At 37.5% G+C, this 14,748-nt stretch overlaps 1 protein-coding gene across 10 annotated transcripts in view; it reads right to left on the bottom strand.

The window, feature by feature from the left end:
* The window catches only part of RASGRP3 (RAS guanyl releasing protein 3), a 97,369-nt gene that overhangs the window by 31,247 nt on the left and 51,374 nt on the right, over window positions 1–14,748 (bottom strand). For all 10 annotated transcript variants that reach the window (XM_074378716.1, XM_074378714.1, XM_074378712.1 and 7 more), the window contains 5 exons: window positions 7,689–7,826; window positions 4,624–4,815; window positions 3,504–3,606; window positions 1,610–1,672; window positions 923–1,054 (listed from right to left, as the gene is read on the bottom strand). In XM_074378716.1, coding sequence (XP_074234817.1) covers window positions 923–1,054; window positions 1,610–1,672; window positions 3,504–3,606; window positions 4,624–4,693 — 368 coding nt within the window. In that variant the 5' untranslated portion in view covers window positions 4,694–4,815; window positions 7,689–7,826. The remainder of the gene's footprint in view (window positions 1–922; window positions 1,055–1,609; window positions 1,673–3,503; window positions 3,607–4,623; window positions 4,816–7,688; window positions 7,827–14,748) is intronic.

The raw sequence follows: 14,748 nt of genomic DNA, 5'->3' as shown, positions 1-14,748 counted from the left end.
TTAAGGTACATGGAGATCACCAAAAGCTGGTTCTCATGCTTCAGCAACATATAGACTATCTGAAAAGCTTGTATAAAGACAAAGGCCTGGACCTCGCTACCAGAGATTCTGACTTACTAGGAATGAATAATCTGAATAATCTGTATTTTAAACAGTATCCCTAATGATTCCTGGATTGCTCACCATTGATCACTCTTGAAGAAGTTTTCTAGGAAAACAGACTAGGGTGTGAATGTCTAGGACACAAGAGCATATATTTGTAATATGGATAACCATACTTAGGGACCTAAAATAGTTTTGTCTGCAAAGTTAACTAGTTGATATAAAATGCTAGCCTAATGAGCACTAAGTTCCTAACAACTGAGCTAATCAGTTCATGATACAATTATGGACAACATTTGTACAGCCTCAGGCTGACCTCAGAAGCACCACAGTATAGAGCATCTCAGACTTGAGTGAGCATATGAATCACCTGGGGATCTTATTAAACTATAGTTCCATTCAGCAGTGTAAGGTGGAGCATGAGAGTCTGCATTTTTATTGAGCCCCCAGGTGATGCCAACGCTGCTGACCCACAGAACACACTATGAGTGGCAAAGGCATGAGACATTAGCTAGATTTAGTAACTAGGTACTGAGCATCTATCATGTGCCAAATGCTTTCAGACATAATCTTTTGTATTTATTGGATGCTTATAATAACCCCATGAGAAAAGTACCATCCCCACTTTGCAAATAAAGAAACTGAAACTTGGAGAGATGAACTATGTCCAGTGGGGCTATGCTCATTGCAGCAAGCCTTTCCTCAAAGAAGCACACCTTGATTCTGAAATGGTGTGCATGGAGGTCAAGTGGGGTCATCATTACTCCCTCCCCAAAACAGTGGACTCATCTTGTTTGAAAGAAGCTTACACCACTCTTACATGCTGGATATGTCAATGAGGCTGACGTGTTTCTCATATCCCAGTTGACTAGCTACTTCCCGGAACTCCTCAGTTATACGGATCAAACCGAGGTCCAAATTAAACTCTGCAGGAAACTTCAGAATCCAGTACCTGAAAGGCACCAAGTATTTTTGACAATCGGAAGATTTTAAGTAGACTTCTATGGAAACTATTGTTTTTACAGATTACATTTAACAACACATCTGGGACCACATCCCAAGTTAGCGATCTTTGATCCCTCACCAATCACATTGAATCTCACTCGTCTCTTCTTCAATCAAGGACCCAAGTCCACCTCTCCCACTCTGAGCCACTCTTTCTGACTCTCTCTTTAGAACCACAGCTGAGAGAAAATTTTTCTCTCAACTCATGGCAAGTAGGTGGGAATGTGTATGGTGAGGGAGTAGACAAAAAAAAAAAAAGAATGTACTCTTTCTGAACGTTGGCTTCATTCCCTAATCACATTGATCACTGCTTGATTTCTAGTCAAAAAGAAAGCTAAATTCTACCCCGAAGGAACAGAGGAGGGCCAACTTAAACAAAATCAATAAAAGGGGAATTTGAGTCAATTCTATTGTCAGACTAAGTCTGTTGTTTGGGGAAAAGGAAACTGTCAACAATTCCAGAATCAGAAACTACAAGACAATTAAATTTCTAAGTATTTACCTTATGAAGTAGCAGATCTTTAATCGAAATTCATCACAGCTTTCTCCACTGGCATTTCGATACGTACATTAGTTAAAGAAAAAATGCTTGTACTTTGTTTCCTTTGAACAGACCTGCAGCTGTTTGATCTATTTAGATGAAGTTCTAATAAGAAGGCCATAGTAGGAATATTAGGGTTATGTGGATATTCAAATAGGGAGAGAAGTGGGTTCTGATGCCATCAGCACTGAATAATTAGAACGGTGTATTATTGCTCTGGGATGTATTTTTTGGTCTGGAAGAGATGCCACTTAAAAAATGAGTTTCACCTTCCTGAGCACTTACCAAGTAATGACTGTCAACTGTCATTACAAATATATTACCAACTATAGATAATTTAGATTTGATAGTACATAGAGGCACCATTTTAGCCAAAAAGATTTTGTAATATAGGATGAATGCTTTATATAAGTACTCTAATTTCTTTAGTATTTGAAAATGTTATTTTCAGGTATGTTAATACACAGGTGGGGTTGTGATTTAGTCTCAAGTCTATTTGTTCATACTCTTTTTAACTAATATTTATTGAGCTCCTGCTATATATGCCAGGACACTGTGGATATGCAGTGAGCAAGGAATCCAAAGGGCAGAAAATCTGAAGAAATGGTAATTCACAGGCAGTTTCAACTTCCGTACAATCTGTACTTTCAGATATTGGGCTCTGCCTAAATGTCTCATTTTGTTTGCGTTTCATGTAACAGTGGACGTTGCTAATGATGAGAATGCTGTTTGTGGGCACATTTTTTGGACATTGTTTGAATCCTGAGGAAGGATGGGGCCAGACTGAGTCAATTCCCTCTGTCTTTCCCTATGCACTTCCCTTCAACACTGGGACCCGTGGAACTCTTGGATCACTGGGGACCCTCCTCACTTCGTGGGACCTCTGTTCAGGGTGAATGTCCCCTTATCCTCTCTCACATCCTCTTCTGCCCTGAGGTTGGGGGAATGATGGAGGGAAGTAGAAAGTGGCGGAAGCATGAATTGAACAGGTAGGAGCCCTGCTGGCCCTAATGACACTTGATGGACCCCCTCCCTCTTAGGTACCCTCTGCCCGGCAAGGCTTCTTACTCACCTGTAGGACCCCTGGGCGTGAAGCAGGCAGAGACTGTAGGAACCAACATTAGTGATTATATAATAAACATTAGATCTCAGGGAATAAAACCTCCTTATAAATGTTAGACTATTTTGTAGCCATTTTCAGTCATCTGGCTTTTAACCACCTTTTAGGATTGTACCATGTACAAAAGTGGTGAACTGCTAAAAGCCCTTATTATAAATGGGTTTCTAACTATGTGGGGTTTTTTTTTTTTTTTTGCTTTTATGTCAGAAGAAAATTTAAAATTAATACTTATTGACAAATTATAATAAATCTGCTAGAATGTTCCTTGTGTCTTGCCAGCAAGGGAAGATATGAAAATTTAAGTGGTGTTTATGCCTGAGCCAGATCATACTATTTTGGCTGTCATTTCCATATGTCTAAAATGTATCCTCTAGGTCCACCATTTTTCCTTCTTGAAAGGAATAAATTAGCTCTCAAATTAGTCTTAAATACTCTTTCATTGTACTAACAACAGAAATGTTTAAGACAAGCTAGAAACATTCAGCCTACAGCTCCTGTTTCATTTTATATCTAGTGATTATTTTCAAGTGGAGCCAAAACATCCAGATGGATAGTCAACTATTTGGTCAATCATCCAGCTGTTTTGTCTAGACATCTATATATATTCACAAAACAGCTGGATAACTGACTGAAGACTGTTTATTCATCTTAATTTACTGGCTTTGGTTAGACACTTTATCTAAATACAGAACTTGATTTATGATTGTAAAAATTACACAGTAGTTGAAAAGATATATGCAGAGAAGTTTTTCCGCCAGTTCAGTGGAAGATAAATACCATCGGTGCATCAGTAGAACTATTCTTGGCAGATAACTATTATTCAGCTCTCCATTGTCATCTGTTAAAAAATAAAATAAATTAAGGGGTGAGGAGACAACAGTACGTACTACTTTTCTCTTTTTCTAATAGCAGTAGAGAAATGTTAGTGTCAAAAATTTCTTGTTGGACTCAAGTATCATTTTCCTCCTACTTTTTCTGGTATTTCCTTGCAAATTAAGTGGGTAGGTCTCACCCTTCGTCTGGTTTAGGGTTGCCAAATTTCACAAGTAAAAATACAGGACACTTAGTTAAATTTGAATTACATAAACCACAAATAATTTTTTAGCATAAGTGTGTCCAATGCATTACTCAGGACATACTTATACTAGATATGTGGTTTATCTGCAATTCAGATTTAACTGATCATCCTGTATTTTATCCGGCAACCCTAATCTATCTGGTTTAACTCTTCTTATAACAACAGTTCAACAAGCAACTTCTTTGTGACTCTGTTTGTGCAAGGAATAATCCAAAATGCTGAGGTAGATACATAAACAACATGAAAAAGCATACAGCTGTACAGTCTATCGCCTAGTAGGAGATACAGGACATACACACACATAGAGAATGCAGGAGATGGTGCTACTTATAGATATCTAAGCCAAAAGACCAAGAAATGATCACAGTGGCATATACCATGCACCATGAGAAAGTCAAAGGGCTGTCGGGTGGTGGAGGACGCAATCAGCACTCCTAACAGGGGAGACTGGGAACGGTGGTATGGACATCTGAGGTGGCCTCTGAAATGAGCCTGAAGCAGAGTTGCAGTGAAGGAGAATGATCAAGGCACGAAGGTAGAAAGATGCAGGAAGTGCTCTGGGAACATCAAGTGAACAGTATGGCTGGGGTATTAGCTACAGGCACTACAGGGAAGGAATTGCAGAGGCAGTGCTAATGGGGAGACAGATTGGGGTCAATCAGAAAGGCCCTAAATACCAAAGTATGGAGACTGAATTCTGTTCCACAGCAACACTTGCATCTGAACAAGGGGAAAGTAATAGTATCAACATGTACAAAAGGGAGAAAAGGCACGTACCAAACATCTCAATGCAAGTGCTCAGCAGTTCATCTAATGTTGCCGCTTTCCCAAGTCCACTTGACCCCATGGTTGTTTAGCCGTTGTCAAAAAACTAGGGACATTTTCAACATCAGACAGACCATCTCCATAATCATGCAAGCTGGTGATGTTTGTGCCTAGTGGTGGGCTTTGTCCTGGAGCCTCAAGACTCTAAAGAAAGAGGAGGAAAAGGTTATCAGACTAGAGTTCTGCCAACAATTAAAGCATCACTTTCCTACCTGAAAAGATAATGACTTCCACTGACTTTACATTTCTGTGAGAAAAGTATCAGAGGGGCAGGGATTGCATCGACCACCATGATGGCAGAACGCCTGCTGAGCTGTTCCTTTGCATGTCTGGTGCTCTGAGAACACGGAGACATTCCCTATTAAATACCATCCCATTTTGCAGCTGAATTTTTTTTTGATACAACATCTTACACTTTCTTCATATACTTAAGTGATAAAGACATTCAAGAGTACATTATTATAAACATTACTTGGCTTAATATTATTACAAATATATAAAGGGAGATAAACTTTAAAGTGCAAGTATATTTATGAGCATTATCTTCAGTGATCATATAAGTGTTCAACAACTGGTGAAAACCATCTTATTTACCTAACTTCTCTAATAGTAATATTATTAGTAGTAGTGGTAAAAATACTAATAATAATCGATTAAACACCCACCTTTTGTGCCAGGCACCATAACAAACGCTATATATATATTATCCAACTTGACCTTCTTGACAATAGTGCGAGGGAGTAAATATTATTCCCAGTTTGTAGACAAGGTCATGGAATTCACAGACATTCAGCAACTGGTCCAAAACCACATTAACTATTAAGAACTAGAATCAGGACTCCATTATAAAATAAAGTTTTTTGTTTCCCTCTTTCCCTTTTATTGCTCTCCCAAGTGTGGCTAACATAAGCTGTCATAATTTTGCCCCCTAATCTAGTCTGAAGAGTATCACTCCACACCATCTCAGAAAGAGGACATGAACCAGGGAATCTGTCACAGAGGTAAAAGAAAAATGTGAGCGTGACAGCTGTCTCATTTCATAGCACTGTCACGGGGAAAATGGAATTAGAAACAACCTCTCAGAGTTGTTTATACAGAAAGTATCCCTGCTGAAAACACACCATCATTTTATTTTACAGAGTAAGTCCTTAATGCCAGCTCCGTATAAGGCTTAGAGAAATTGAGAAATCATCATGATATAAGTCAGTTACCCACTTTGGGCAGTTCAGTAGGTATATGTGGGCCATTGGGAATCTCTTGAACCTAAAGTCAATGTCTATTTTACTCTCAAAGTTTATTTATTCAGCTAGTAATCATGGAGCACCTGACAATTGCTAGGCACTAGGTGAGGCATTAAGGCTGCCAAGGTGAACATAGCATTGTCTCATCCCTGCCTTCAGTGAGCTCATAGTCAACTTGAGAAGGTAAACACATGAATGAATAGAAAAACACCTAATGTTCACATGTGCGGCTGTGTTAGTTTAATGGTACCACTAAAAGACTGGCATCTGAATGAGTCTGTTCACCAGCTATATAACTCTAGTGTAAACATGCTTACTGTGTATTATTGCTGTGTAAGAGCAATATTCATGTGCTGAAGATACAAAACTCTTAAAGCATGAAAAGAATGATTATTTCACATATGCAATAAAAATAACAGATACAGTGGATCAGTGCTGTCCCACTTCTGTTGCTCAAAAGATTTGTGAAAGAGAGGAATATTGAAGTTGTCTGGAACCAACACTTACATCACTTAACCAAGTTACCTTATTGGTAAGGCCTTTCCCGACCACCCTAATTTAAAACAACAGCACCTCACTCTCCACACCCACCTCCCAACTGGCATGCCCTACCTCACTTTCTGGATTTATTTTTCCTCCTAACACTTATCCCCATCTGACACACTATATATTTTACTTGTCTATTTGTTTTTTAATCTCTCTAGCACTATAAACGTAAGCTCCATGAACACATGGATTTTTCTGTTAGTTCTCTGGTGTACTCCCCAACTCCTAAGATTTTGCCTCTTATATAGAAGATATTCGAGAAAGCATTTGCTAAATTAATGAATGAGTGGATGGATAGATAAAGAAGTGAATAAAATACGAATTGTAAGAAGTTTTTCTTTGAATATGTATATATATTAGTATGAATGTATACTATAAATTTTAAGAGGTGGCTTTTTAGTTTGTTTTACTAATTTAAATCAGCTTTCAGTAAACATCACTGGGACAGAAGTTTTCTAGACTTTCTGCCAGCTTTCTAGATGTGATAGGATCTGCATATACTCTAGTCATAAGAAGAACTTGGTACCTCTTCCAGGACATTTTGGGGCAGCATTTCTCTGATTTCCCTAATGTAAATTCTGTCAAACCAATTACAAGTCAGCACTGGACAACTGACAAGTTTGATTACCTTCATGCCTAAACAGACATTTTTTTATCTTGTTAACTCCTGTCACTGAATATTAAATGTATTACTTAGAACCAAACACCCTAGATTAACTAAACTAGTTTTTAGGTTAAAACCAAAATTATTCAACTCATCTGTTTGGGGAAGATGTCGACTTTCCACAAGGGGTTATAAATAATCTGGTACCAAAGACCTGTCACCATGTTTGGAGTTATATTTGTGATCTGCAGAGAAGCCAGTACGTGAGAGCCAGGTGGGCCAGGCTATCTGGTTACAGTCTGTTTCTGCAATTAGTAGATGTGTCTGTGTCCCTGCTTAGTATTCTGTCACCTGCACATGTACCTGAGATCTCATTTCATATGTGTGGATATTACTGTGCCTACAACTGCTTTTTCAAAAGTAAATCTTCCTTATTGTAAAGGCAATATACGTTTATCATTTAAGTAAGACAATAATGAAATAGGAAAGAAAAAAAAGTTACCTATAATTTCATCATACAAAGAACTCTTGTTAACATAATGTCATGTTACTTTTAGTTTTTCTGGAATAATTATTTTGGTGTATTTCTTACATACAGTAATCTATAATAGTTAAGACATACTTACCAAAATACTTATTGGTCTCACATAGATAGATATCCAGGTCTGAAAGGATTTTAAGGGCAGTTATCATCATTGGAAAAAGCATTGGAGATGCAGTCTGCTGAACTGGTTTACCCAACTCAAATAAGTCCTTTGGAGAACCTGATTAAAAAACAGAAAGAAATCCCCAGAGTTAAATAATAGAAACACCAAATAATCCACATTGTGTTCAAGCATTTCCAAAAACCTTGAATTATAAGTGTTTTTTGAGATTTTTGTCTAAATGTTACTAACAAAGTTAATCAAAAAGAGAATACATTCAAAACAGTTATTTGGTGTCATGCTATTTTAAAAATCAAATAATTAAAAAAAATTTGATCTATGAATAACCTACAAATGTGACAAAACCAAAATTTATACACATAGTGTAAAATACTATTGTAGCCCAAATATTCTATCAGTGAATTTCTCATTAAGAATTTCCAAACACTGACTTTGGAATGTTAGTAAATCTCTAAAAGAGTTTGTTGTGGTGATCATCAAACTCTGACCCTAAATCACTCCCGACTGTCTCAATGTGAAGGTCAATGTTATTTTAGTCCAGGTTGTTTAGTCTCCTGATGCTTAGGACTTGCTTTCGTGTTGATAGATACTCTCTGGCTGCAGTGAAAATTATTGCTCCTCAGCATAAACATTTTCTCACAAGTCTGAAAAGGACACAATAAGCTGAAATTCCCCTAGGGCTTGAATTATTCCTAAGAGAGAAGGTCTCACTTCAAAAAGGCAATAGAGTTCTGTTGGGTGTGATTTCCAAAGGCCATGATGTGTTCATGCAGCAAAAAGACTTTCATTAACATGACTGGCAGAGACTCTGTCTTCAAAAAATCCTTGTGAAGTTGTCTAAGACAATAAGAACTCTGCTCTCAATTTTGGCAATAGGGAAAAGGAGCCAATTCCATGTAACTGTACATGAACAGATCTTAATTAGCACCCAGGCTCTTAACTCAGAACCTTTAGAGTTTTTACAAATTGGATTTCAACATTAGATAGACAAATGGGGAAAGTTTTACTACTTTGAGTAAAACCCCATTACTACTCTAAGGAAAATGCCATTAACACTGCTTACTTTACTAGATTGTTTAAGGAGCTGGTGAGGTAACATAAAATGCACCCACCGTCTCTCCTGCAAAACACGCTGGGAAGGTGTCTCCCTTTGTCCACGCTTCCTGTTCCCTCCCAGTATTTACAGGCTTTTAAGTTGAGGACATAAGGTGAAGTAGAGGATCAACGTTTAGATGTGACAGGAAGAGAGATGTTAGTTTAGAGAAGGGAGAAGGAAATAGGAGAAAAGTATACTGTGACACTAGGGCATCTAGCAGTGGGACAGGTGGCCTCACCAGCAGTGGAATCCCATTCCTGAAAGTGCTCAAGCCGAAGTAAAGTAATGCCTGTCAGAGATGCTGTAGACTAAATTCCCAGACAGTGTCTAAGAAATATGCCAAAATAAAAGTAAAGGTTCCCCCTGGCTCTAGGATTACAGAATTTATAAGGTGAAATATTATATCTAGTAAGTATTCAAGAAATATTTGTGAACTGGTATTGGCCATATTAGAACTTCTTAAGATAGTCTTGTCTACAGCATTACCTCTATTGTAAGAAAAAAACAAACAAAACTCTTTGACTCTTCCCTCCTAATGGCATATATATAAATAACCATATGTGTGTCACTGCACTCATTTGATCTTCATATGGAGACAAGGAGGTTTCTCCAAATGCCTAAATCCTCTGTTAAGATGAGTGGTAATTATTACAAACCTTGAAGCCTTAAGGATTAACAATGAATGTGCCATAGCATTTGTTCTGGCAACATTCAAGCTTAATTAATCTTTCTTCTTCACCACAGACATGAGATTTTGAAAGTGCTGTGATTATATTCTCTGAGACTCCACAGGAGATTATTGAGTTCAGTAAGAGAAATAATACAACTATGAAAGATAATTAATTTTTTTGACAAATAATTACTGAGGATCTATTAGATGCCAGATACCAAGCAAGGTACTAGAATGGATGGTAGAGGAGGTTGGAGGCAAGCAGACAGGATAAACTGGTGAGCAAGGCAGACACAGTTCTTGCTCTTATACTCTAGCAAAGACTTAAACAAATAATTACAACAAACTATCCTATGAAGGTAGCAGGGCACTGATATAGTCTAGGAGCCAGAGGAGTTTTAGCTAGGCAAAGAATGTGTGGGAAGATGGCAATTAAGAAAAGTTAAAAGACATTTAGAATGACTGAAGTACTGAATGGGGAAAGAGATGACACTAAAAAGTCATTAGGAGTAGCTCGTGAACAGTCCTGCAAGCTATATTAAGGAGTAGGGACTTTATTTGAAGGGCAATAAGAAACCATTGTTTTAATGGTGAGTAAGGGAGTGGCATGATCAAATGTGGACTTTTAAAAGATCCCTCCAGCTGTAGTATGGAGAAAAGATTAGTAAAGACCTACACTAATGATGGGGAAGTCAGTTGGTAGCCAATTATAACCATCCAGGCAAGAGAAAATAGCTATCTGAACCAATGAGTGGCAATGGAGATGGAGAAAAGTGGTTGGTTACAGAATATTTTTTGAGGATAGATTCAGCAAGATTTGCTGGTCAGATGGCTTTGGGGAATGAGCAGAAAGGAGAAATCAAGGATAATTTCCAGATTTCCAGCTAGATATTTGGTTGAGTTGTGGAGCCATTCCCCCTGAGATTGGGAAATTGAAGGAAGAGGGAAGGAGTAGGAAGTAGGAGGGGCAAATGATGAACTCACTTTTGGACATTTTGAGTTAGGGATTGCTGAGATATCTTAAGGAGAATGTTGAGTTAGTTTCTGGATATCTGTTACAGACTCCTCACTTGCCCAATCACGTTTAAGTGCTAAGAATTAGTGGAAGGAGAAATTTAAGGGGCACGAAAAAGAGAATTTACATAACAAAGGCTCTGGAAAGACAAAAATGATGGACTATGCACAGTGGAGAGATTTACTTTGATAAAGCAGAGGCTCACCTCTTTCAATGTAACAGCAGGAAAGGGGGAAAAAATGGGTACAGATACAGGAGTATTTGTCCTTTTGATAACAGGAAGTCAAGGAAGTTCCTGTGTGGTGACTTTTATTTACTCTAAGAAGGAGACAAGGTCATTCCCTGGAAGGTCTCATGGAGACATGTCTGAGGTTTATCAAGAGGAGAAAATATACAAAATATACGGTGTAGAGCAGAAGAAAGAAACCAGAAGCATTGGGATTATTTCCATCCAGAGTAGAAGGCTGATTTGTTTTGAGAGGAAGTTTAGTGTTCCTTATTCCTTGGGTGAGATCACTCACTTGTGTCATGTTTCTAAAATTATTTAAGGTAACTTTTCTGGAACAAGTTATATGGTAACTTTCTTTTGTATGGAGCAGGCAATTCTGAGTTTCTGCTGTTATAGTCTAGTCACGTAAGTTTCCATAATTATGAACCTCAGAGCTAAAGCATGGCTGGCATTGGCTTGGTGGTTTCTTCATGATGGCATGGATCCCTGCTCCAATTTCACTTAGCTTTGCTTGAAATGGGGAAAAGAAAGACAGACATGATTGGAAGTGAAATTATAATAAAGAAATAATTTACCTCCCACCCTTTTGACTTGCTCTGGGATATTTCTTTCCGGCAACTTCAGCCTCAGCCACTATTCCCATGTTCTCTACCCTCCAAGCCAGAATTTCTGTAGCTCTGACCCACTATGCACAATCTCCAATGCCCTCATTTTTAAGTTATTTTTAAAAAGTTCACAAATCACAAGATATATTGCTTTTTTTCTCAGTTCACTATTCACATTTGGCATTCTTTAGTTATTTCTGTGTTGGTCTTGTTTTATTTTTAATTTTCCTTCTCATTTCCTTCAACATCACCTCTCAGTTCTTTGAATTTATCTCCTCCAGTCAGTTACGTTTGCCAGAGTCCTCCGTCATAGTCTCATTGCCAGTACTGTTGAAATTGATTCTATCACAAACCAACTGGGATAGTATGAACTTAGAAAATGAGTCCAATGCTTATAGCAAAGTTTAAACACCTCAAACGGGCTGTGATAATGACCCATAGAAGAAAGTATCCCACATTTATGGATAGTGGAGTGATATCCCTGAAGTTTATTTAAGACTGATTGGAGGGAATAGCCATGGATAATACTGAATTTCTCAGTTCTAAAGGTAATTTTTTTTTTCATTCCTGGCTTAGATGGGTTTATTTAATCTCACAATGAGGTTTTCCTGGGCTTTCAATTTGTATTTGTTATTGTTTGTTTATTTTTTCCTACAAAAAAAGCTCTTTTACTAATGGAGCGTTAATAATCAACATTGTCCTGAATTTTAAAAACAAAATAATAATAGCCTCTAGAAATAATTGTTGGCATATGTGATAGACTTATTGTTGGGAAAATTACCTATATTATGTTTAAATCTTATAATCCTGAAAGCTAAGTATTATTCTCCCCATTTCATAGAGGAAGAAATTGAGACCTGGAGAGGTTAAACTTCTTATCCATATCATATTACTAGTTATGTTGCAAAACTAGGTCCATCTGATTCCAAAAATTTATATATTTTTCCACTACCCAGACACATGTTAGCTGTTGTTATATCTTGCCTATTAGATAAATTTCTAGGTATTGTCTGGAACAAATGTTTACTATTCCCTGTGCTTAGCTTCTAAGCATTCTATCACTGGCCCTATTGTCTGAAAAATGAATAACCATTATTATTACAGCAAGCTTGACAATTCAGGGACTCACTGGTACCAAACACTGAACAACAAGTCAATAACCAGCTCAGAGCTCATCTCACAAGGCCTTGTTGCATTTTTCAGTAACAATTAGGTAACAAGATTAAACTGCATTTTATTTATTTTTTCTTGGTTAACAGCATTTAGTATTGACAACCAAACAAACATATTTATGGCTACCTGACATGAATTGAATGAGAAATGAGTCTTGAAGAAGCTCTAGTAATAAATAAAATGAAATTCTAAGGTCCAACAAAGGAGGTGTTTTCCTAGCATTTGGCTGGGGCTGAACACAGAAGAGAATTTACTTATATAAGACATTTGCAATCAGAAGGTTTCCAGATGGACACATTCAACTACACAGAAAGGTTATGACCTACTATGGCAACTCCAGTGTTCAAATTGTAAATAATATCCCCGAAATAAGACCCAGAACTAGGAAATGTTTAACTCATTAAATTTAATTAAAATTTTAAACTTCAGGAAAATAGTTTTGTTTTAAATATCAATATTTTCTTCTCTTGAAGATGCCAATATTATATTCATAACTATTCTGTCTGTGGCACTAATACCTGGAAGGACCTGGTTCCAAATCCCTTGAAATAAGGTCACATTTCCTCACCCTTTGTTCATTTATTTCAGAGTGACTTTGATGATGATAGTGGTGATGATGATACAGGAGAAGGAGGAGAAGAAGGAAGAGGAAGAAGAGGAGGAGGAAGTCATCTTTTTGAGTGCTCCTGTGCCAGTCATTGTGCTGAGTGCTTTACCCAATGAACTCTGGAAGATCAGGCCCCACTCCAGAAACCCAGTAATGAATAAAACACAGCTAAATTTTGCTATTTCATTGTTACCAAAAAATGCAAGGACACCTTGTGAGGTGAGCTCTGAGCTGGTTATTGACTTCCACTTAGTACTTGATACCAGCACTAACACACTCATGCCTGTGTACCCACCATGGGGAGGACATTTTCAATAACTGGCATGGGTTAAGTAAAACTCTGAAGCCAGAAGACAATCTCAGGGGATAGAGTCTACACAAAGGAGGCTCCATGGGAATGAAGACACTACACAGAAAACCTCTAAGAAGCAAGAGAACATGAACAGAGGATACAGCCTAGAGGACAAAATCTGTCTCTCACCTACCACCACTTCGAGCTGGGGGTGAAGCTGCCTGTCTACGAAGATTCTGGAATAGGATTTCAAAGCCTGTGTTCCAAGTTGCTATACAGGAATGCAGCAAGAAGCACTAATATAATGAAAGATTGCCTTCAAAATTATCCCCATCCTCTCACAGAAAGGCATTGTTTGGTTGAGCAAAAAAGCCAATGATTATTGAATACCCATTAAATGTTAAGCACTGTGTTGCAGACTGAAGATGTTAAGAGCTGTTCACAGGGACTCACATCGCTGTGTGGAAGCAGATTACAAACCAGTTATAAAATAATAAGCCTGTTAAGTCCAGTGTCAGAGATGCATGCCCAAGACGTAGGAGCGTAGGAACTGGACCAAATTCAACCTAAGAGATCTACGAAGGCTTCCAGAAGGAGGATATACCCAAGAGTGTTAAGTTTTATTATCACAAAACTAAAACAGAATACCAGCTAAATTCAGTGGTGTCAGATGGCAAAGTGGCTGGAAATACCTGAGCATGATTTCAGAACTGCACAAGGGACAGATATCCCCAACCTGCTATCAAAACTCATCATCACATAAAAAAGAATAAGAACACGCATAAGACAATATTTAGAATAAGAGCTGGTGAGAGTGAAATGATTGGGGTCAGGTAGGTATGCACTGAGTTCTGAACAGTTTTGGGATTAAAAAAAGGCATAAGTAAATAAATGTACTACAAAAAGATAGGGACTGTACAATGCTTTAGCATCATCGTTCTTATAATTTATTTTATTTTCCCCAATTTCACCACTGACATTGATAAGCTTTAAAAACTGAGTCCCTTACACCATTTTGATGCTAATTTTTGTATACACAGATACAGATCTACTTGAAGATGTAATATGAATTTCTCTTTTTCAGGTGAAAGTGTAGTATGTTATCACCTAAGTGAAAACATCTTGCTCTTGTTCAGAAACAAATATGTTTATAGCATTCTTTTATGGGATAGTAAATTCTCAGTTTGAAATTACTTCTGAATCAGGGGTTTGGAGCTACACTTTTTATTGGAGCCAATTAAAAGTAAAATATAGTAACCTCCCCCAAATGTATTTTTAATTATTTCTGTATTCTCAATTAAATTTACACAGCTTGAATGAAGCCCATAATTAGA

This window comes from Camelus bactrianus, chromosome 15, assembly GCF_048773025.1.
Source record: "Camelus bactrianus isolate YW-2024 breed Bactrian camel chromosome 15, ASM4877302v1, whole genome shotgun sequence".
NCBI classification, from domain to species: Eukaryota; Metazoa; Chordata; class Mammalia; order Artiodactyla; family Camelidae; genus Camelus; species Camelus bactrianus.
Note: the sequence above shows the minus strand (reverse complement) of the source record. Positions and strands in the feature narration are given on the sequence as shown.